At 31.2% G+C, this 24,611-nt stretch overlaps 1 protein-coding gene across 1 annotated transcript; it reads right to left on the bottom strand.

Annotated features, from left to right (window-relative positions):
* Nucleotides 1-22,065: 22,065 nt before the first annotated feature.
* Nucleotides 22,066-24,611, bottom strand: LOC112287345 (actin-related protein 2/3 complex subunit 3). Its single transcript, XM_024530259.3, has 4 exons — nucleotides 24,460-24,611; nucleotides 23,156-23,264; nucleotides 22,731-23,000; nucleotides 22,066-22,547 (listed from the first exon to the last, which is right to left on the bottom strand). The coding sequence occupies exons 1-4, from the start codon at nucleotides 24,460-24,462 to the stop codon at nucleotides 22,402-22,404; spliced, it is 528 nt and encodes a 175-aa protein (XP_024386027.1). The 5' UTR covers nucleotides 24,463-24,611; the 3' UTR covers nucleotides 22,066-22,401.

The raw sequence follows: 24,611 nt of genomic DNA, 5'->3' as shown, positions 1-24,611 counted from the left end.
TGCTTTTCACGTGGCAGTCAGGGGGACGCCTGGTGACTCGGAGAAGCTGGTTGGAATTGGCATTTGGTTCTTTGTGCCGAAGAAATCTCCCTACAGTGTTTATCAGCTTGTGCAAGATGCATGCTTGTGATTAAATTTCAACAGAAATTTCTTGTGACTGTCGTCGCCGGCACTCATCAGTACCTGTAGTGACAAGCCTTAAAAGTCGACCTCTGGCTGGCCCCATCTTGAACGGTGAAGAAATTCACTCGGGGGCGTAACTTAGGAGCATCATAATTAATGTGCATAATTAATGTGCATGGGATATAAGCTGAAGCTTCCGACTATCCAAACCGGACTCAACGTTTTTTGCAGGTTTGCATCGTCCCAGCCTAAAACTGTCAGTGGAGAACTCGAAATGGAGACAAAGAAAACACCAGTAAAAAATTCTCTACTCTGGAGCTTTTTTTGAAAAAGTTGGAAAACTGTAGAAACAAGGATCTTGTGCGCTTCAAGTAGTATTATACTTTCGCATCCCTTCTTTTGTATTGTACTACACAGATGAGCAAGCCGCGGATTGCTACAGATATCATGATAGTAACCCGCCCAATCGATGAACGAGAGCCAAAGATGGTGAGATCGAAGAACCCAGCATTTGAAACGTCCTCCACTGTTGTCCTCAACTCATGGAAGAAATTACAGCGGCAGCCAGAACGAAAACGAACACGTGCATATCAAGCGCTTCGTGCAATGCACTGGCATCGTGCATCGGATTCCCAGAGCGAGGGATTGGGTCCATGCCCATCACACACGTAGTGCAGCCACAATACGGGTTCACATGATGCCCATCCATGGAATATATACTTTCAACGCCGTGCACAGTTGGGAGCTAATCGGCGTGGAAGTTACTAACTTACAGGTAAGTGGGTTGATGGTTGGACTGGTTCTAGTTGTAGCAGCATCCTGCTCACGCCGACGATACACAAAACCAGCAAAAAAGTAAGAAAACGCAAGCCATGGATGGTCACGGAGAAACGCAATCCGTGAGGATAAGCATCTCGTGGACTCGTGGAGAAAGAGAATCGTGTGTCTTGTAGTGGGGTAGAAAAAGGCCGACCCCCACGCTGTCACTCTTTCCAGTGGCACTTTGTTGACAACGGACAGCACGCCATGAGCCGAGCAGAGCTTAGCAGTCACCGAATCGGTGGTGATTCAGAAATTTCTGAGCGTGGGGGAGGGAATTAAGCTCGTAATGAGCTGGGTGTGAGCGTGTGAGAGAGCAGGCTCCGCTCGCGCCGCGTCCCCTGCGAGGGAGGAAGCCAGCGAGCGAGGAGGACGTGCCGCGGCGTGCGACGAAGGGAGGCCGCGCCGACGCGGGCAAGTATTTCATGCGGCTCTCGCTCCCATCTGGGGATCTCTCGTTCTCTTGCGTTCCCTTTGAGTTGTGCTCTTGTATATATATATATAGTTTTTTTTTTTTTTTTTTTTTTTTTTCATTGTAAAATCATGTGGGTATCTGAAGAAAGAAAGTGTGTGTTGGTGAAGAAAAATAAAATAATTATAAATGTGTATATCTAGAAGAAAATTACAAGCAACGTGGGGTTGACATGTGTATTATATGTACAGATGTCATGCTTACCGTCATTGTATTTTTATTTTATTTTATTTTATTTTGTTGGAGGAGGATTTTTTATTTAATTATTGAAAATTGTTTTAAATCTTGTCATTGGAATCAATCATGGTTGAAGTTTTTTATTGTTTCTTTTTGGACTTTTGGTTTTTGTTTTTTGGAAACTCCAAAGTGTGAAAAGGAGTGTCAATGAAGGGCCAATCTATTGGAATTACTTTGGATCATGTGCATTCTTTTAATAAATTTTTTTCTGTTTTTTATAATGATTCCACTATATTTTCATTTAGGGTGTTAAATGAATGAAATGGAGCAATAGATGTACTTAACTTCAAAATATATGTTTCAATCAACACACATAGAATCTAATATTAAATGACATCTCATTAATTGAGTTGAGTTGATTTAGAAGAAGTTTCTTACATAATTAGTACAGAGTCAGGACTAAGTACACAAACAAAGTTTATAATTTGAATTGTTTGTTTTGCAAGGAGGTTAGAAGTTAAGGGAAAAAAAAATTATGTATATGTATATATATGTGTTGTGGCAATATAATGAAAGTTACTAATTATATTTATGTAGGTTGCAATAATGATTTTATTTTCTTACAACATGTGAATTTACTTACACTATTTTTATTTATTCTCTATATTGTTATGATGTTTATCTACTTGAATGTATTACACCATTTACATTTAACAAAACAAAGGTTTTAAGCAAAAAAGAGTACATTAAATAATAAAATAACAATCGGTTCTTGATTTTAAAAACATAAAAAAATAAAAAAATAAAAAAAGTAAAATACTATTCTTGATATCAATATGTCTTTATCAATTGGAGTGGAAGTTTACCATGTTACAAAATTGATTTATTTAAATACATTTTAATAAAGAAGACTCTATTGTGAAAAAATATTCTTTTGTGGTAAGATAAATATATAAAATTTTGTTAGTACTAAGATATCAATACAATTATTGAATTTTTGGCATGCAAACTTATATTCTTGCTATATCTTTATTATTTTTTCTAATAAAGAAAAATAATATATTCTATGAAAAAAATATACTCATTACTTTTTTTCATTATGTACTATTATAGAAGACAATTTACTTGTATGTAAATTGTGAGTTTTGTAGTCAAATATTTCTCTACATAATATTTTGGAAGAGATTAATTACATGTTAAAACATTCATATCTACATTCATATCACTCATTCATATATATATATATATATATATATATGCACACACAAAAATATAATACATCATATGTTTTAACTTTTGTGGTTTTTATCTTTATTTTTTATCCACTTATTTAACTCACATGTATCCCAAAAAAACTAGTTGGTTTTTCAATGATTCTTTTCAATGAAATTGCTAGGATCTAAAAAATAAGACAAGATTACCAAAAATACAATAGAAGCCATACTTCTCAAAGAAGAGGCATAGAAAAGATAAAATCAACTTTCTAATCTCTGCTTTATTTGTAAACAAGCTTGGCAGGCAATCCAGGAAGAAGTTGTATTCTAAGTAAGTATAGCAAAAATCTACGATTGACAAGCTAAAGATCAGTAGCAGGTTATGCAAAGAAAGAAGGCACCAAAAAGATAATTTATAATGTTCTATGCCAAACAACAATGCATTAAGCATTGGCATCATTATTGTACAATCAACCTAAGAAGTTATACATGGGCTCCAAATAACAACATCATTGTTGGCCTTGCATGAATGCTAAGCATCAATCTTGGTGCTAATCCAAAACTTTAAAAATATATGCATTGACTATGTTGTTGATGTGCACATCCAACAGAATAAGAATAAAATTTTGAACTTTGATGACATTGTGCCCATTTAATTAGAAGGCCACTAATGGATCTTAGAGATCAAGCAAAATGTATCTTAGAATTTAGAGTCTATAAAAAAAGTACATCCATGTGGTTGTGAAGAATGTATGCTTGAAGAACACACAACATTTTCCTCTCCGCAACATTTCTATGCAAGAAAGATTGTAAGTTCAACCTTAAGAGAACTAACATTGATTACATCTTCTTACTTAAAAATATATTAATTCTCAAAAAATTCAACAGTAAGCCTTATTTCATGCTCTATAAGATCAAAAAATCAATAATAGTAGCCAATGCTAATATCCTAAGTTGAACTTTAATTAAGTGGCATCAAGCATTAGCATATACTTCGAAGAATATGATTTGAAAGATAAGGTGGCTAATCATAGTGATTTTGGTTGAGCATCAAAAGAGACAAAGAAAAGATGCTTGCATATAAATCTTGCATTGTTAGCAAGTTATACTAGTATTTTTTTTTGGATAATTATGAACAAGCTAAGAGTATACTTGACCTTATTATGTTGGACTTAGGATATATTGACAAAGCCAACTTTAACATATCAAAGTAGTTAGCTATACATATTGGCGAGTATTTGAGCTATACAAGTTTGAATTTTTTAAATAGAAAAGATTAGTTCTATAATGTATATAAAGCATAGAAAATAGAAATACAAAGAAGAATATAGAAGAAACTTAATTATTTTTTATTCTATTATATTACGTGTGTTCTTGCTTGAGAATGCACTGGGCATTTAGCCAGGGAAGGTAAGTAAAAATGCAACAACAATCCTACTAATTTTAATAGAATCTTAAATAAAATTTAAGTAAACCTTAATAATCTTAATTAAATTTTGAGTGATTCAAAATAAATTTATAAGAAGTTACAAAAAGAATACAAAAAATCCTGATTTGAACTCAAAAAAAAATAATAAGAAATCTTAAATAAGTATAAAAATAAACCTTTAAAAAAAATAACAATAATCTTAAAGAAATATTAGAAATAGATATTTTAAAGAAACAACAAAGAATCCTTTAAAATAATAAAAATGTAAATCTTAATATAATCCTAATTAAATATTAATTAAATCTTAGATCAAATCTTATTTAAAATCCTAATTGAACCTTAGCCAAATCTTCTATCAAATTCTAATTGAAATCCTAATTGAACCTTAATCAAATCTTAGGTCAAATCCTAATAAAATCATAATGAAATCTTAAATCCTAAAAAAAGACTAAAAAAATCCTAGACAAATTTTAAACCAAATTTTAAGCTCTAATCAAACTATAAACAAACCCTAATCCAAATTCTAATCAAACCTTAGATCTTAAACAAACTCTTCATAAATCTAATAGCAGAATGGAACCTCAACAATTAATGATCAAATTATTGATATCAACTCAAAATTTTCATATTTCTTAATATTTTAGTTAAAAAAAAGTACAAAAATGATGAAATCAATCATATATACCAATTGAAAGAAATGAAAGATAATCCAATTGGGTATTGGATGGCCTCCTACTCCAACTTGAATGCTAAACTTTGAGTGCCAATATTTCTTTTTAAAAAAATTTAATTGCTTCCAAATTTCATCAAAATATTGGAAATTGACTCTAGTATCTATATTAAATAAATTCACTTCAATCCAATTGAAAAATTACCGATGATCTTAAAAATACTTACTAACCTTCAAACTCCAACTTCTAAGACCTCAACCCACAAATATCCTTTTATACTTCAATCTAACTATTCAATCAATCTTAAAATTTGCATATATATTAATAACATGTACATCAACAAATATTCCAAATTTTATTTTTAGACATACTAAAAAACTAAAGAAATAATCAAATTTGTAAACATATTTTTATTTTTCAAAACCTAAATCCTCTAAGAACATCACTAACTTTAAAAATCTTCCAAAATCTCAATATTAGTTCAAATGACATAAAACCAATGTCCAAAATCTTTCTTCAAGTTTTCTCTCAATCTTGCTCTTTAATCTACCAAGGAACCTTGGAATCACCGTATGGACATGGTTTTGTACCTCAGGGTCTGATTTTGACCCACATTGACAATTGGTCCTCTTTGGATACAATTTTTAGTAATCTGAAGTAAGTTTTGCTTTATCCTATTGTTATTTTTTTTCTAAACATGCCTATATTAATTTTTTATCTCATTTATTTTATTTTGGCTCAATTATGTCCCTAAAAAATAAATAGAAGTTCTTTCTATGAAAGAAAACATTAAGACTAAATCTTTTACTACCTTTCTATCATTTATTTTTATTTTTCTACAACATCTTTCTATTAGGCTCTTCTATAATAAAATCTATATTTTTATTTTTTATTATATAGTTGTGTTACCACATGATAATGCTTTAAGGCATTAAATTTCAGAAATGGCAATTAGATATATATTTTAAGACAAAAAATATTTGGCATATGATGATCTTATATCAAAGACATGAATTTCAAAGAATCAAAAGATCAATATATTCTTGTGTCACTTGAAAAGACTAAATAATCACTCAAAGATGGTATAATACTAAACTAGAATGGCTATTGCCAAAGACAAGAAAATTAGAGTTTTTTGAAACAAGACTAAAAACAAAAAAGACTTTGAAAAGAGTAAAAATGGCTTCAATCTTGCCTCCATATATACTATCTAATTAAGAGGTATATGATAACATTTTATAAGATCTCCAATACATGTTCAATTTGCTAAATACATGTCTTAATTTGTAAGGTAAGTTTTTTATATATGTGCTATATGGTTAGTTTGTACCACAAGCTATTAATACATGTAACATGTGGCTAACTTGTTGGCCAAAATTTTAAGCTATCAATCACATGTATAAACATATGAAGGTCAAATCATATCTATGAAGCTTCTACAAATCATTTTTATTAAGTATTATCGAATTAATATATTTTTATCAACTTCTATCTATTTATATTATTAGATAATTATTAGAATAAATATATACATATATATATATATATATATATATATATACTATTATCTCTTTTTTTAGAGACAAGTTTTATAAAGAACAATGATCACATATTGATGAAGTTTTAGATGCAATAAATTATATTTGCTACATACTTCAATCTTTGTTCTCTTTGAAGGTAGTTGATAGGTCCTCTTAGCTACCAATAGTATCTCATTCTAGAGTGGAAAGACCACCATGATATTTCATTACTATTGAGGCCTTTATAACTTCCTCCAAATAAAACATTTGTAACACCATCCTAAGTTGTTCTTACCTCCAATAAAATCACCAAACATTGAAAGTCTCTTTTAAGGTTGTGATATCAAATGTACTGTATCTTTTTATTTATTCAAAAAAATATATCTTATTTTTAAAGGTCTTCATTTCAATTATATTATCTTGATGATTGTAATAATTATAATGTTTCATCTAGTAAGTGAACAAATAATATTTTTTGAGTTAAATTTGTGGATTTGGATTCTCTATCTTATTAGTACTACTAATATAAAGAAATTACAATAAAAGATGGAATAAAATCTTTATTGAACATCATTTCTTTTATAAATTTTTTTTTTCAATTTTATATCTTTATTTTGATGGATGTCATTAATAAAAAGTTTTGACTTTTTTTGTTGCATTTGCAACATTCTTTGTTGGCTTCCATATATATTTACAAATATTATATCCATGTCAATGAAAAAGACATGCCAACTTGAATCAATGCTTCCTTGAGTCTATGACTTCTTTCACTTTAAACTTTTAATTATTATCTACTTCTATAGAAGGCGCTGGCATTTGTCTTCTTCTTAGAATATTCACTATCTTATATGACTCAAAAAGAGCTACATGAAATATAAGATGGATCTTAATAGACTCTAGTGTCATAAAAAAATATGGCCATTAGGTGAAAGAAGAAAGAAATTATTTTATTAAAATAAAAACTATCTTCAAAGTTTCAAAAGATGGTTCAATTTTTTTGTTCCATTTCCATTTATTTTTATATATTAGACATATAAGAAGAATGAAATTTTAAAAAAAATCTTAATAAATATTTGATAGTAATTAAAAAATTCTAAAAAATATTAGACATCTTTTATTGTTTTTGGAACTTTCCAATTTATGATAGTTTGGACCCTCTTAGGATTTATTATGAGACCATTGTTTGAAATGATGTATCCTAATAAGTCAACTTAAGTAGTATGAAATATACACTTTTCATCTTAGCATATAATCTTACATCTCCTAATTTTTATAACATATAACAAACATGAAGTTCATGTTTCTTTTAATTTTTAGAATAAATTAGAATATTATTAAGATAATAAACAAAAAAATCATTAAAAAATTCTAAAAAAACATCATTTATTAGATGTTGAAAAAAAGTGTTGTATTTTTTAATCTTAAAGGCATAATATTGTATTTGAAATATTTATATCTAATTTGAAATAAAATCTTTTACTCATCTTTTTTTTAATATATATTTATTGTATGTTTTTCATAGATCTATTTTTGTATAGATCTTTATTTAATTGAATTGATTAAAAAGTCTTGAAATGAAAGATAAAAGTTTTTTTTTTTTTATAGTTATCTTATCGAGCCTTCAATAGCCCATATACATCTCCAATGATTTGTCTTTTATCTTTACAAATAAGATATGAGCATTTTCTAGAGAGTTTGAATGATGTATGAAATTTTTAGCTAAGTTTTTATCAATGTACTTCTTAAATACAACCAATTTTTTTAGCGATGAATTATAGATTGGCTTAAATAGAAATTAAGCCTTTTCTTAAAGATCAATCAAATAATTATATGGATAATAACTTGAAAAGATATTTGGATTTTTTTTCAAAAATATCTTAATAATCTTGATACTAATTTGGAATACTGCTTCTAGTCTTTTTGCCATGAAAAATAGATCTGATATATATGAAAAAATAAGAACTTGCTTTTATAGCATGCATAAAAACTCTTACACCTATTAATAAGAGTTTGATTGTATTGAACTTATGGATTTCTATTTAATTAATTAAATCTTAAATTAAAGTATAAAAAAATCAAATTTATGATAAATCTAGTCTATTTGAAAGTTATATTTTTCTAGCCACAATAATCCTAAAATAACTAAGTTGAAAAGAGATTTAATGACATTAAATATTATTAAGCTATCATGACTATTAGTTGTTACATCTAAAAGAACAATTATATGGATAAAATCTCTAAAAATCAATAAATGACAATCTATTACTTCTACATGCACAAATTTGATGTTCCTGATTGAGAATGTTTCTTATTTTTTGACAAAGTCTTTATGTATAAAACATGTTGAGGTTCTTAAATCTAATAAGATAAAGACTTTGTGATTTTTTGGTCCTAAACAAACTTCTATTGTAAAGCAAGTATCAAAGATATAAATCTCAAAAAAAGAAAATCCTCAATATACTCTTAAGTCTTTGAAAAAAATTAGAAAGTCACTCAAAGATGATATAATATTGAATTAGAATGACTATCGCCAAAAACAAGAAGAGTAAAAAGTCTTAAAATAAGACTAAGAACTAAAAAAGTATTGATAAAAGTAAAGAAGGCTTCACTCATGCTTCCATATATATTCTTAACTAGGAGCTACATGGCTTTGTCCTATAATATCTCTAAAACAAGTTGACTTTGTAAGATATGTGTCTTAACTTTGAAGGCAAGTTTTTTATATGTGGCCACATAGTTAGCTTGTTCTACAAGCTAGCAACATGTGGTTAACTTGTTGACCAAGTTTCTAATCTACCAATCAGCTATAAACACATATAAAATCAAAACAACATCTATGAAGCTTCTAAGAAGTTTTTCTAGAAGATATTATGAAATTAATTTACTTTTATCTATTTTTATTTACTTCTATCTAATCATATAGGTATTTAATAGAGTACTTATATATATCCATGGCATTACGTCCCTTTCTAGGGACGAGTTTCATGAGGAGTAGTCTTTATATATTAAAAAAGTCTCTAATATAATAAATTATATTTATCTCATATTTTGATCTTTGTTTTTTTTTGAAGATTATTCATAGGTCTTCTCAACTATCGATAATATTCTATACTAGGGCAAAAAGATCATCCTATTATTTGATTGTTGTTGAGGCCTTTGTAACTTTTTTCAAATAAAATATTTGGAATACCGTTAGGAATTGTTCCTATTTCTAATAAAATTATCAAACATTAGAAGTCTCTTCCAAAGTTGTGATATCAAACACATTATTATATGATATAATTTATAATCTAAAAATATATAAAGTATTTAATTATAGAGAGTTTAGTTTTAACTTATTAGTTAAGTTCTAATAAGTGATTTATTCCATCTTTAATTTATATACAAAATCTTTACTTCCAAAACCTCTTCAATTCATAAAAAATATCCAAATTGTAGGAAAATCCTTCAAAACGTATTCTTTTTATAAAGGATTTCTTCTTTCCAAACTTTAAAAATTCATATTTCTAGATCCAAATATTTAGATTCTTTCAAATTTCTAAATAGTATAGAAATTACTCTTAAGCTTTATAAAAAAAAAAACAAAATAAAATAAAATAAAATAAAATAAAAAAATAAAATGAATTGTAAATTTACTACCGATCTTTTGGCATCTTAAAAATCCTAGCAGGTACTCTAAATCCTAATCTATAGGCATTCAAGTACTATTTTTTTTTATATCTTAAAAATCCAAAACTCAAATACTACAAAATTTATATATAAAATTTAACAATATGATTATACACATTTTTGATAAGTTTGAATCAAAATCTCATCAAATTGCTCAAGTTATAGCTCAAAACATAACTATTAATGAATCAAGTCGCTTACTACCATTAGATTTGAAGCACTGACTTCAACTTCTAATATCTCCTTTATTCCAACTTGAAATTCATCAAGCAATATATAAAAAATATAACCAAAAAAGTACTCTCTTTAATTCTAGTTTCCAATGTTTCATTGCTTTCCATATGCATATGTTATATTCAAAAGAGTGATAGTCGGTAAAAAATCATCACCTTAATTTTGAGCGTCCATATTTCCTTCATATAAATTCCAAATTACAAAAAAATTCTACCAAAATTATAACCAAAAATCTAAACTTTTTGACTTTAGCCTCCAAAGCTCAAATGGCCTCAAAAGAGTAATCTTAATCTCTAATAATGCCTCAGACAACCTCCTCAAAGTCCACTAGATATGATTTTTGGCCAAATGGAGATTTTTATCATCCACCTCCATTCATCCATATGGATTCCCTAACTTCTCTTTTTGCTACCAAGACCTCTCTCCAATCTTTTTTCTAATATGATTTATATAATATATGTCCTAAGTATCAAATAAAAGAAAAAAAAATATGATTTCAAAAATCACCAATGTCTAATAAAGGTGGTTCTAAGTATATAAAACTATTATCAATATAAAACCAACCTCAATAATAGCTCTTTTAACCAACCATTTTAAAGTAATAATCTAATCATATTTTGTGACTAATTAAAATCTAATAATGTGGCTCTTATCAAATTGTATAATAAATTATATATTAAATATTTATGTATATTATTTTCACATAATAATCGAACTATAATATAACAACATTGTATCTCACCATCTATTTGAAGAAAGACATATTATTCTTGAAGATCTTTATCTCAATTTTGTTGTCTTAAAGGTTTTGACAATCACAATGTCTCATTTGATAAGTCTGCAAATGAAAGCTGTTGAGTTGAATCTACAAGTTGTTAATTTTCCATCTCTTTAGCATCACAAATATACAAAAGTTACAAAGAAAGATAGAAGGTAGAATACTATCTTTCTTTGATCTTATGTCTTTATAGCAAAGATTTTCTATTCTTCATCTTGGTTTTGATGGATATTGTCGATGAAAAGCTTCAACTTTCTTTGCTACATTTATAAGATTCTTTGCTGGCTTCCATGTGCATTTACTAATATCATATTCACATCAATGAAAAAGATATTTTTTCCTATTTTGGTGCCAACTTGAGTCTACAATTTCTTCTATTTTGAATTCTTGATTATTATCCACTTCTATAGGAAGAGGTGGCATTTGTCTTTTTTTTGAGATATTTCCTATCTTATATGGCTTAAAAAGAGACATGTAAAATAAAAGTTAGATCTTTATAGATTCTAATAGATATAAGCAATAAGATTCACTTGTTTACTTATAGAAAAAGGTCCAAGCCTATGATAGTCAAACTTCTCACAAGAATAAGTAGTTTTGATATTGTGACAAAGTAACTATACGTTGTCACCCACGTTGAATTATAGTTGTTCCTTAAGATAGTCATCTGCATTAATATTTTGTTATTCTTGAATTCCTTTAACTAGGCGTTTATTATTATCGATAACTCTAAAAAATAAATTGTGAAATCTTTTGCCATAGGATTATGAATTTTTAAAAAGTCAAAAGTATCAGGTCATAGATTATAACCATAATTAGCAAAGAAAGGTAAGTTTTAGAATAATCATTATGTTAAGTATCAAGAACAAGAACTCGATGAAAAAATAATTCAAACAAGTGAGCCTTCACTCAAAAAAAGATAACAAAATATAAATAAATAAGTATGTATATTGAAAGAGAAATTGCAATGGCTATTGCCAAAGACAAGAAAACATGGAGACTCTTGAAACTAGACTGGAAACAAGAAAGGAGTTGACAAGAAAGAAGAAGGCTTCACTCTTGTCTCTATATATATTATCTAACTAGGGGCTACGTGGTGACGTTCTATAGGACCTCCAATATGTGTTGACTTTGTAGGACACATGCCTTGACTTACAAAGCAAGTTTTTCTACGTGTGGGCCACATAGATAGCTTGATCTTCAAGCTAACAACATGTATGGCACATGGCCAACTTGTTGACCACATTTCTAATCCAAAAAGTCAATTAAAGACACCTATGAAGTCAAAGCAGTGTCTATGAAGCTTCTAGGAAGCTTTCATATTAAATACTATAGAATTAATTTACTTTTATATACTTTTACTTACTTCCACTTATTTATATATGTAATTATTAGCTTACATGCATATGTCCGTGACATTATCCCATCTTCTAGGGATGAGTTCTATGAGGAGTGGTCATCATATGTTGAAGAAATCTATGATGTGACAAATTGTATTCGCCACATACTCTGATCTTTGTTCTCTTCGAAGATGATTGATAGCGCCTCTCAACCATTGATAGTGTCCAATACTAATGTGGAAAGACCACGCAGTTATTTGATCATTGTTGAGGCCTTCATAACTTCTTTCGAATAGAACATTTGGAACACCATCAAGAGTTGTTCCTACCTCTAATAAAATCACCAAACATTGAGAGTCCCTTCCCAAATCGTGATACCAAATGCATTGTATCTCACCATCTATTTGAGGAAGAACACATCATTCTTGAAGATCTTCATTTCGATTGCATCGTCTTAAAGGTTGTAACAATCGTAATGTCTCATTCAGTAGGTCAATAAATCAAGGCTCTTGTGTCAAATCTGCTGGTTGTTGGTTCTTCATCTCCTGAGCGTCACAACTACAAAGAAGCTATGAACAAGGATTGAAAGTAGAATGTTATCTTACCTAGATGTTGTTTCTTTTATAAAGAAGATTTTCATCTTGATTTTGATGGATGTCGTCGATGAAAATCCTCTACCGCCTTTATTGCATTTCCAAGTTTCTTTATTGGCTCCCATGTGCATTCATTAATATCATATCTGTGCCAATGGACAAGATATTCTAATTTATTTTGGTGCCGCCTTGAATCTAAGACTTCTTCTACTTCAAACTCTTCATTATTGTCCACTTCTATAAGAGGAGGTGGAGCTTGTCATCTTCTTGGTATATCGACTATCTTGTATGGTTCAAGAAGAGATACGTGGAATACTAGATGGATTTTTATTGACTCTGGTAGATGTAAACGATATGCAATTGGATTGATTTGTGCAGAAATAGAAAATGGTCGAAGTCTTCGATAGTCCAACTTGTCACAAGTATGAGTGGTCTTGATATTATGACAAAGTAGTCATACCTTATCACCCAAGAAGAATGGTTCTTGTTCCTTTCAATAGACATCCGCATTGACCTTTTGTTGTTCTTGAGTCTCTTTTAATTGCGCCTTCATCGTTGCATGTAGCTCTGATAAATGAATCACCAAATCTTTCGCAGCATGATTATCAACTTTTGAAAAGTCAAAAGTATCAAGTCGTGGATGATAACCATAATTAGTAAAGAAAGGTGTTTGTATTCTAGAAGAATATACTGTGTTATTTTAAACAAACTCTGCTAATGGCAAAAGAGTTGTCCAATCATCTTGTTAGTAATTAATGGTATATCTTAAATATTGCTCCAAAACTTGATTAACACGCTCCGTTTGTCCATCAGTTTGAGGATGGAATGCCAAAGATAGTTTTATATCCACTTTTAGAATCTTAAAAAGAGTCCGCCAAAATCTTGATACAAATTGAGTTCCCCTATCTGATATAATATCCTTGGATAATCCATAATAGCGATAGATATTGTCAAGAAAGAGCTTAGCTATTTTTTCACCTATGATAGATTTTGTACATGGTACAAAATGTGCCATCTTGGTAAAACGATCTACTATCACGAATATAGAGTCATAAGAACCTGAGATTGAAAGATCTGTGATGAATTCCATAGAAACAGAAGACCATGGTTGTTTTGGAATGGGTAATGGCTGAAGAAGTCCAAAAGGTCGATGATAAGGAGTTTTTGATCTTGAGCAAACATCACATGATTGTATAAAATCTTTGACTACCTTCAACATTTGAGGCCACCAAAAATCCCTAGATATCAACTCTAAAGTCTTATAATATCCAAAATATCTTGTTGTTGAAAAGTTATCATGAGCTTGAAGAATACGTAAACGTGCTTCTCCTTCTGGAACATATAGGCGTCCTTCGAAATAGAGTAGGTTGTTCTTGAATTCAAATTTAGAGGGATCATGAGATTTAAAAGAATTATTCTTGATATCATGAATAAGAAGGTCTGAAGACATACTTAAATGGACTTGCTTAAAAAAAGTTAAATCAATTGTCAATGTTGATTTTATTGCTCAAAGATGAAATTGCTTCGGCTTCAAGAAAACTGTTCTTTGTTGCTCAAAAGCTGCATCTCCTTCTTTTAGTGCAAGATAAGAATGTCTAGACAAGGCATTGGACAAACCTTGTTATTTTCTAGGCTGATAAGTGATGATGAACTCGAATCTTGATAAAGACATGCTCCAATGAGCTTGACGACGATTTAATATGCGTGTTGACATAAAATACTCGAGGTTCTTGTGATCCGTATACACAGTGTCGGGTAGAGAGAGTTTGCCTTAAAAAAACGTTGGGCTTGTGGCTATCACTGATTATTCAATCAAGCTTGAAAATAACGGAAGCCCTAAGTTTATATATAATTTTTCTCTTTTGAGTAATTACACCAAATACACAATCCTCAAGTAACCCACAACTTCCAAAATATGATAAAATCTTCTAAATCCTTGTTTATTCTTATGTCGAGATTTTTCCGAACTTCAACACCTTATATCTCTTAATCCGACCGTCCAAACAAACTCTAATTTTACATGAGATATTGATGTAATCTTTTTAACTTCTACAATAATTTTCAACTGCAAAATCATTGCAGATCTTGAGATATCTTGAAATCTCTAACAGTCGCTTCAAACCCTTATCTTTATACATCCACGTGCAATTTTCTTCATATGTCACAAAACATAAGCTCAAATGCCACGAAATTTATATGTATAGATTCTTAACTTAAAACTTTACATTCTCCAAAAAGTTTGAGCCAAAACTTTGTACGAAAACTCAGGTTATGGCTTCAATCATTACTACAAACAAACCCGCTTACTTACTACTTTTGATTTGGAAGCATTGCCTTCAACTCCTTACAACTCCTTCATATAAACTCCAAAAGTAATAATTTTTTCATGAAAGATATAGGCCTTGAAATCGCCATTCCAATTGCACCTTTTGATCTTCAAAAGCTACTGTAAAACTCCTCGTACTCTCAAAAGAGTAACAGTATGTCTTAAATAAACACCTTAACTTCAAACAGTTATAACGTTTTCACCCTAATTCCAAATCCTCTAATTTTTGAACACAAATTGTTCTCCAAATCCTAAACTTTACAATACTAACTTTTAATCTCCGAATGCCCCCTTTGAAGTCGCCAAAACCCTTCTTAAGGTCACAGGCAGCCTCCTCAAAGCCCATTGGACATGGTATTCGACCAATAGGGATGAAGTTCTCCATTCCTTGCCTTCATCCGACCATGCCTTGCTTTCATCCCTCCCAATTAGCTTCCTACTAGTTTAGATTTTCATCCTTAGATTTCCACCTTTTCCTAAGGTTTCATACTAAACATTTAGGTCCTATATATATATATATATATATATATATATATATTTTAATGTCAAAATCAAAAGAAATAAAGAAACAAAGTAAAGTTTCTTATTCCAACTCCTTTTAATTTAATCTACTAGCCACTCTAACATACATCTAGATTTATCAACATATAATATTTTTTAACTAATTTTTACATACTGTAAGCATTTACAGTATGACAACAATGACTAGACTGAAAACGCCTTCTAAATAATGGCGCCATTCTTGAAAAGAATCCACAATTGCAAGAAGTTCTTTGTCATGGATCTCATAATTGATTTCTGTTGCTGAGAATTTTCTTGAATGAAAGGCTACTGGATGAAGTTTGTCATCTGTTCCTATTTGTGATAAAACCACATCTAGAGCAAAGTCTGATGCATTTGTTTCCGTAAAGAATGCTTTGGAAAAATCAACACGATACAAGATTGGTGCAGAAACAAACGTTATCTTCAAAGATTCAAAAGCAACTTCCACTTCTTGATTCTATTGGAGTTTGTCTTTACAAGTCAAACGTGTAAGTGGAGCTACAACTCGAAAGAAGTCCTTGATGAAGATCTGATAGTAGTTGGCAAATCTCAAAAAGCATTGGATATCTCTTACCGTTTTTGAAATCTTTCAATTTATAATAGTTTGAACTTTCTTAGGATCCATCATAAGTCCATCATTTGAAATAATGTAACCTAAGAAATCGACTTGAGTAGTATGAAATACACACTTTTTTATCTTGGCATAGAGTCCTGCATCTCTTAATTTTTATAACATATGACAAACATGAAGTTCATTTTCTTCTGGATTCTTAGAAGAGATCAAGATGTCTTCTAGATAACATACTACAAAATCGTCCAAAAACTCTCGAAAAACATCATTCATTAGATGTTGAAAAGCTGTTGGTGCATTTGTTAGTCCAAAAGGCATGACGTTGTATTCAAAATGTCCATACCTAGTTTGAAACGTAGTCTTCCATTCATCTCCTTCTTTGATGCGTACTAGATTATATGCTCCCCGGAGATCTATTTTTGTATAGATCTTAGCTTCATTCAACTGATCAAGAAGTCTAAATATTAAAGGTAGTGGATACCTGTTCTTGATGGTAATCTTCTTGAGTCCTCGATAATCAACACACATCCACAATGATCCATCTTTTTTCTTCACAAATAGAATTGGAGCTCCTGCCGGAGATTTAGAATGGCGTATGAAATTCTTGGCTAGATTTTCTTCAATATACTCCTTGGGTTCAGTCAACTCATTTTGTGATAAACTGTAGATTGGTCTGAATGGCGGTTGTGCTCCTTCTTGAAGGTCAATTGAGCAATCATAGGGACAATGTTTCGAGAGTGTATCCGCATTCTTGTTTTTGAATACATCTTGAAATTCTTGATATTAGCTTGGAATGCCACTTGAAGTCTTTCTATCAATAGAAACAGGTGTGGCATAAATAATATATGGTGATTCTTTCATAGGAGCATGCAAGAAAGCTTTTGCACCTATAAATACAGGTTTAATTGAACTAGACTTATGACTCTCTACTTGATTAACTACATTGTTAGTTATACTTTTAGAAAAAGTAAGAGTTCGGAAAATCCAATCTATTTGAGGGTGGTATTTTTTTAACTACAATAAACCTAAAATAATTGGATTAGACGGAGATCTAATGATATTAAATACTACAAAGCTATTATGACCATTGATTATTACTTTTATAGGAAGGATTTCGTGAGTAATATCTCCAGAAGACAATAGACGACCATCTATGACTTCTACATGAACAGGTTTAGTTTTCTTTACTAAAGATATGCTATGTCTTTTAGTAAATTCTTCATCTAAGAAACACGTTGAGGCTCTTGAATCTAATAAGGTAGAGGTTTTGTAATATTTAGGTCCTAAAATAGCATTTAATGTAAAACAAGGAGAGGGCTCTGAGGAGAGAATAGGACCTTTATTAGATGTTGTGCAAGGTTCCAGCCGCACGGTTCCTATTATAGCTGAACAAACTCGTTTTTTGACATATTGTCTTCTTTCACAACCATACTTCTCATTTTGTGATTGTGTCGTTTCTTTAGACAATGTTGAGTAGTGTGCTTTGGTTTTCCACAATATAAATATAATCCTTCTTGAGGATGAGGAGTCTTTTCTTGCTCAATAAGAGGTTTGAAACATATTGCATCAATTTACATATCCTCTACTTTTGAATGTATGTATTGTAGAGGTGTTGGTGTTGCCATTGAATTATAGTAACGTTGAGGTCCACTTGTATGGTTCTTAGATCGATATTCAAAAAGGTGATTGTCGCACTTCATAGCAAAGTCAATTGCTTGATTCAATGTTTGAGGATGAAGTAAGTTGAGCATTAATTTTTTTACCTCATATTGTAATCTGTAGAGAAATTGGCTAATAAGTGTAGCATCATCCCACTTGATATCAATTACAAGTTGTCGAAATTGTGAAGCGTACAACGTTATTGATCGATTGTCTTGTTATAAAATATGGATTTTATTGGTTGCAACACGATTTGCATCATGTTCTCCATACATGGATCGAAACTCTGCCAGAAAAGCCTCTAAATTATCCAATATTGGATCTCGTCGTTCAAGAAAAGATAAAAATCACGATAGTGCTGAACCTGAAAGAAGCGTACCAATGAATCTAACTTACGATCTTGGAGTTGGATAGCTTTGGGGTTGAAGTTCAATCATAAGTTGCACTTGATTGATAAATCCTCGAAACTTGGATCTAGTGCCAGCAAACTTCTCGGATAGGGCAATTTTTGGTTCTCTAACACTGGAAGGGCGTTCTACCATAGGAAAAAGGACATGATTTGGTGCAGATGTTGAAGCAGCTCCAAACATTTCTATATCTTCACTTCCTGCCAATCTTGTTGCTCCTTGTGGTGGTAAATTGAGTTGATGCATCACAAGCATTAACTCCCTCAATTGCTCTTGCATTTGTGCCATTGCACTCTTCATTTCAACAAGATCTGCCATGATAATACTTAGAAAAGAGAAGATGTCTAATATTACTCAAGATAAATAGAAGAGAGGACTTAAGAACAAAGAAAATACTAAGGACAATATCAGTTTAGAAGAGGGTAATCCGTCATTTCTTATATGCTTATATCTTATCAAGAAAAAAGGATAATCCACTCTTAATCAAGATTAGAGAAAGCTCTGATATTGTAGGTGTACTCTTGTCAATCTTTCAAGGACAAGAACTCGATGAAAAAGTAATTCAAACAAGTGAGCCTTCACTCAAAAAAAGGTAACAAAATATAAATAAATAAGTATGTATATTGAAAGAGAAACTGGAATGGCTATTGCCAAAGACTAGAAAACATGAAGACTCTTGAAATTAGATTGGAAACAAGAAAGGAGTTGACAGAAAAGAAGAAGGCTTCATTCATTTCTCTATATATACTATCTAACTAAGGGCTACGTGGTGACGTTCTATAGGACCTCCAATATGTGTTGACTTTGTAGGACACATGCCTTGACTTACAAAGCAAGTTTTTCTACGTGTGGGCCACATAGTTAGCTTGAATTTCAAGCTAACAACATGTGTGGCATATGGCCAACTTGTTGACCACGTTTCTAATCCAAAAAGTCAATTAAAGTCACCTATGAAGTCAAAGCAGCATCTATAAAGCTTCTAGGAAGCTTCTATATTAAATACTATAGAATTAATTTACTTTTACCTACTTTTACTTACTTCCACCTATTTGTATATTTAATTACTAGCTTACATGAGTATGTTCGTGACATTGAGTGGAAGAATGTACCAAATTATTATATACAAATTTTACCAATAGTAAAAGAATTGTCTAATCATTTTGATGATATGTCTTAATTACTACTCCAAAACTTTTTTCATCTATTTTTTTTGCTCATCAATTTGAGGATAAAAAGCTGAAGAGAGCTTTATATCTATATTTAAAATCTTAAAATTAATTTTTTAATTTCTTGATATAAATTGAGTCTCCTTGTTTGATATAATATTTTTAAGTAATCCATCATAACAATAGATGTTGTTAAGAAAAAACTTAGTCATTTCTTCACTTGTGATAGATTTTGTATATTGTACAAAATATGCCATCTTGGTAAAATGATCTATTACCACATATATAAAATCATATAAACTTAAGATTTGAAGATCCGTGATAAAATCCATAGAAACAGAAGATCATAATTGTTTTAGAATAGGTAATGGCTGTAGAATTTTATAAGGTCAATGGCAAGTTGTTTTGGATCTTGAACAAATATCATATGATTGTACAAAGTCTTTGATTGCCTTTTATATTTGAAGCCACCAAAAATCTCTCAATATTAGCTCCAAAGTCTTATTGTATCAAAAATGTCCAACTGCTAAAAAGACATGACGAGGTTGAAGACTATGTAATTATACCCTACCTTCTGGAATGTATAATCATGTCTTTAAATAGAGTAGGTTATTCTTGAATTCAAACATGGAAGTATCATGAGACTTAGAAGAATTATTTTTAATATCATAGATAAGAGAATTAGAAGACATACTTGATTGAATTTTCTTGACAAATATTGAAATAACAATCAATGTAGATTTTATTGCTTGAAGATAAAAGTATTCTTGCTTTCAGAGAATTTTTTTTTTGTTGATTAAAAGATGCATCTCCTTTTGGTGCAAAATAAGAACGTCAATAAAGGGCATCCAACAAACCTTGTTTTTTTTTTGGATCAATAAGTGATCTTAAAATCAAATCTTCATAAAAACATACTCTAATAAGTTTGGCAATAATTTAAAATACATGTTGAGATGAAGTATTTGAGGTTCTTAAGATTTGTATATATGGTGATTGGACTCAAGGTGCCTTCTAAGTAATGATGTCATTCTTGAAATGAATCCACAATTCCAAAGAGCTCTTTGTTATAGATCTCATAATTAATTTCTATTATTGAATTTATAGAATTTAGTTATGGTTCAAGTGCTTATCATATATTTTATTTTTATTATTTTATTAGCAAGTAAAATTTTAAATAATTAAAAGAAAATTAAATATTATAAATTTTATATATATATATATATATAATTTACATCATTCGAATGCTAAAATATTACAAGTAAATAAATCAAAATTAAAAAAAACTATGGAATAGTTTAGATGTTGGTGAAACTATGAAATGAAGTAATATAAAGTGGTATAAAAAACTTTAATGAAGAATGATTTACTTATAATGTATTAGAATTATACAAATTAGGTGTATATTATATATATATATATATATATATATACATATAATTTTTGATATATTGAGCATAGAGGAGAGATTGGTAGAGATTCTAAAAAAATACCATAGAAGAGAAAACCTCTCATTTTTAATTCTAAAAATCTAAAAAATAACTTCAAATAATAATGAGATATAAAATTATTAAGAAATTATCAATAAATATTTTTTGTATGCATATAATTTAATAAAAAATTTATGATTAAACAAACTTTAATAAATTTTACTAAGTGATAAGGAATATGAATAGTATGGAACTATTAATGTATGCAATAATAGTTGATTAAGTAAAATCTTGGTTGATCTAATTATAAAATCACAATTTCATATAAATGATAATTCAAAATCAAATCCAATTACATAAGTTACTTATAAGTTACTTATTTAAAATTTAGAATTTTGATTTTTTATATAAATTAATGGTCGAATAGAATGAACAAATAAAATCTAATTATATAACATGTGATGTAATATAATTATATTTTATTTAGAATTATTACCAAATCAATTTTTTTTAAATCATTTTTGGATTTCTTTCCATTGTTGATGAATCTACAATGAAATAATCAAACACATTACAATCAGCAAATAAGATACAACAAAGATGAAAATAAATAAAGCTACAAAACAGCAAGTGAAAAAAACAAGGCAAGCTCCAAAAAAGGACTTTTCAATCAGGCTCAAATCTTTAAAGCACAGCATGTGTCTAAACATGAGATGGTGCCCACTTGTATAAGAGTCACCCTAGAAACATGTCATAGCGTGCACCTACCAAACTTGGCTAACTCTAGCAAAGTTCTGCAGTGCCGCTAACCTAGAAACTGAAGTTTGCAGCCTTTCAGTGCCGCTAATCTAGAAACTCTGACTAGAGATACTTCCCAACATGGAGGTATCTTGCAGTTGAAAAAACAGTGGCAAATGTGAAGATGTGGACTTGACAAACGAAAAATGTTGTATACTTTCTTGCAACCTCTTAACAAGGTTCGGTGTGCAGATTCCACCGCCAAATGTCTAGCTATCTACAGTTCCATCATGTCTAGTTCATGCCATGCTAATCCTCCTAAGATTACTCTTCTTACCTATGGCAGTTAAACTTTTATTGAGTCAACCTCCTTCAAGTTGTTCTTGACAGGAAATATCAATCTATTTGGTCCAATTCTTTACCCAAGAATGCACGAGCACTGGAACAACTTCCATTGTTTAGAAAGGCTTGATTCAAATCGGTTAATCTAAAAGAATACAGAACAAGAGGACTGCTAACAATTAATAATCAAAGCGGCATCATGATATTCATAAACTTTCTCTTTGCAAAAGCCAGCCACCACTTGTTGGGTGTGCCATTTCGGCGATATACTTTCTCCATCAACCTTCCACTAGTCTCTTCCCGCACTTGCTTGAAGTAGTTACGCAATAAGTCTGCAGACAGCCACACAACCTTCGTTAATCCAAGCGCACTGCTGCATGCATTCGATTGCCTAGACGGTATTCTATCAGAACAAACCTTCGAGGCAGAAGGATTACAGACTCTCGATGGAACAAGCTATCAAAAAAGATTCACTTCATCATGACAGATTACAGCGGTAATAGAAAATTAGTTACCTCCTTCTTCCTTTGTCTGCGGTGCAGTAAATAGGCCTCCCAAAGGAAACCCAGGTTCACCAGGAATGGGAAACTTCTCTAGCCCTAGGTTAATGATGGCCTTCACGCCATCAGCCTCCGTTTTGCATGCCTCAATGCGTTTAAGGGCCATGTTTATGTACAGAGTCAAGTAAACAAGCAACTTGTCCGCAGAACCTTTGACTTCGAACTTCCTAAATAGTACATTAGCCCGGAAGAAGTTGATAGCCTCATCAATAATGTCTGTGCTACCTGGTTACATAGATAACATAGACAATTCCTGTAAGTGATCAGTAAATCCCGCGATAGGTGCATGCGAAGATCATAAAAACCTTCATTCAATGCATGAATCATAAACTAGAGCACGATGACCGATAAATTATCAGATTAATATTGCGAAGATATACCTGCTTCAGCACTGGGAGCAGGTCCTCTTATGTGACTTTTTAGAGGAAGAATTGGACAACTGCATGCATGTTGCGTTTCTGGATCAACCTTAACTGATGAATGATGGACCTGCGACAAAGGAACACAAGCAACAATCATTTTATATAAGTTCATAATCTGTAACCGGACAGAGAAACCATACTTCGACGACTCTATAGATCACCCATGGATCATAATCCAGACAGGTAAATGCAAATTGAGATCAATATTTACTGCATAGCTCCAATAGCCTATATGGAACCCCCATCATATTGAACCTCACGCACCTACTTCGTGGTAACAGTATATTTCATCGACCTAATCAAATACATTTTGAGATCTACCTATTCCAATGATTCCAAGGAGATTTCGAAAGGATGTCAGATCAACTAAAATAAAGGGCACAAGCATTCCAGGATAGGAAAATTTATCAACCACAAACACAAACCTCATAATATGCAACATATGGACTTAACCTATCCATTGACACTAAACTCGGATCTGCCTAATTTCCGTGCCGGTTTCCCGAAGTTTAAGGCTGAGAAGGTGATACGGTAGCTTAATGATCAAGCAAGAGCTAATTCTGATCTCATCAAACTAGTCCTCTAACCCAAGTAGCAATAAAGGCCTAGAAAGGAGAGTATGAACGATTCTCAGGAAACTGAAAGGATTTCACTTCTCATATGAGACGATCACAACCCCCCAGAAAAAAATTCCACGGTATTTAGGCTGGTGTGAAGTAATGATTCTTGGGGGAGCCCGTACTTCGGTCTCTGACTCGATAATCCTAGCCAAGTGCACGCTAAAATCCACTATAAATGTCTCAATATCAGCCCAGCGTAAGCAGACCTAATTGCAGATGCCGAGAGTGCAACACCAAGGCGAACTTTCAGAAACGACCCAAATTGAGGTCAACCAGAGCGCGCAGTCATTTCCTCAAAACATCCAAGATACATAAAATGCAAGAAGAACTCAGACAAGATCCAAGAGAAACACATCAGTGAGCTAAAAGCTATGGAGACCACAAACCAAAATGAACAAATTAATCATTGCGACAGAAACAGACAAAAAACCAGCTCCTCTGCTCACCACTTAAACAAAACAATGAGGCAAAACCCTCGCACGAGCAGAATCCAACTATTGAATCCGACTCATTAAAAATCCTGCTCATGGGAGCCTAAATCAGCATCACCCCAAACACAAAAGGATTCCGAAAAGCTTCACCCATCACGCGGACCTACATCAAAGTGGACTGGGAGGAATCAGACTGACAGGCGTATCTCACCATCTTGACAGGGCAATGTGCACAAAGCTCCTATCATGAGCAGACGACCACCATCCTTCGGCCCCAAATTCAACGCCACTCGTCCTCTCGCTCCTTGCGTCCTCGCGTGACGGGCGACACCTCTCGATCCGAGCCCATTCGCCTATGCATTT

This window comes from Physcomitrium patens, chromosome 10 (assembly GCF_059467195.1).
Source record: "Physcomitrium patens ecotype Gransden chromosome 10, ASM5946719v1, whole genome shotgun sequence".
NCBI lineage: Eukaryota > Viridiplantae > Streptophyta > Bryopsida > Funariales > Funariaceae > Physcomitrium > Physcomitrium patens.
The sequence above is the reverse complement of the archived record's forward strand: the minus strand, read 5'-3'. Positions and strand labels throughout refer to the sequence as shown.

What these genes read in the sequence shown, in the direction of transcription:
- LOC112287345 (XM_024530259.3), bottom strand. An exon ending in TGCTCCCAGTGCTGAAGCAG is followed by an intron (nt 23,001 to 23,155) that starts GTATATCTTCGC and finishes CTATGTAACCAG; the next exon opens with GTAGCACAGACATTATTGAT. An exon ending in GCAGACAAAGGAAGAAGGAG is followed by an intron (nt 22,548 to 22,730) that starts GTAACTAATTTT and finishes GGCTGTCTGCAG; the next exon opens with ACTTATTGCGTAACTACTTC.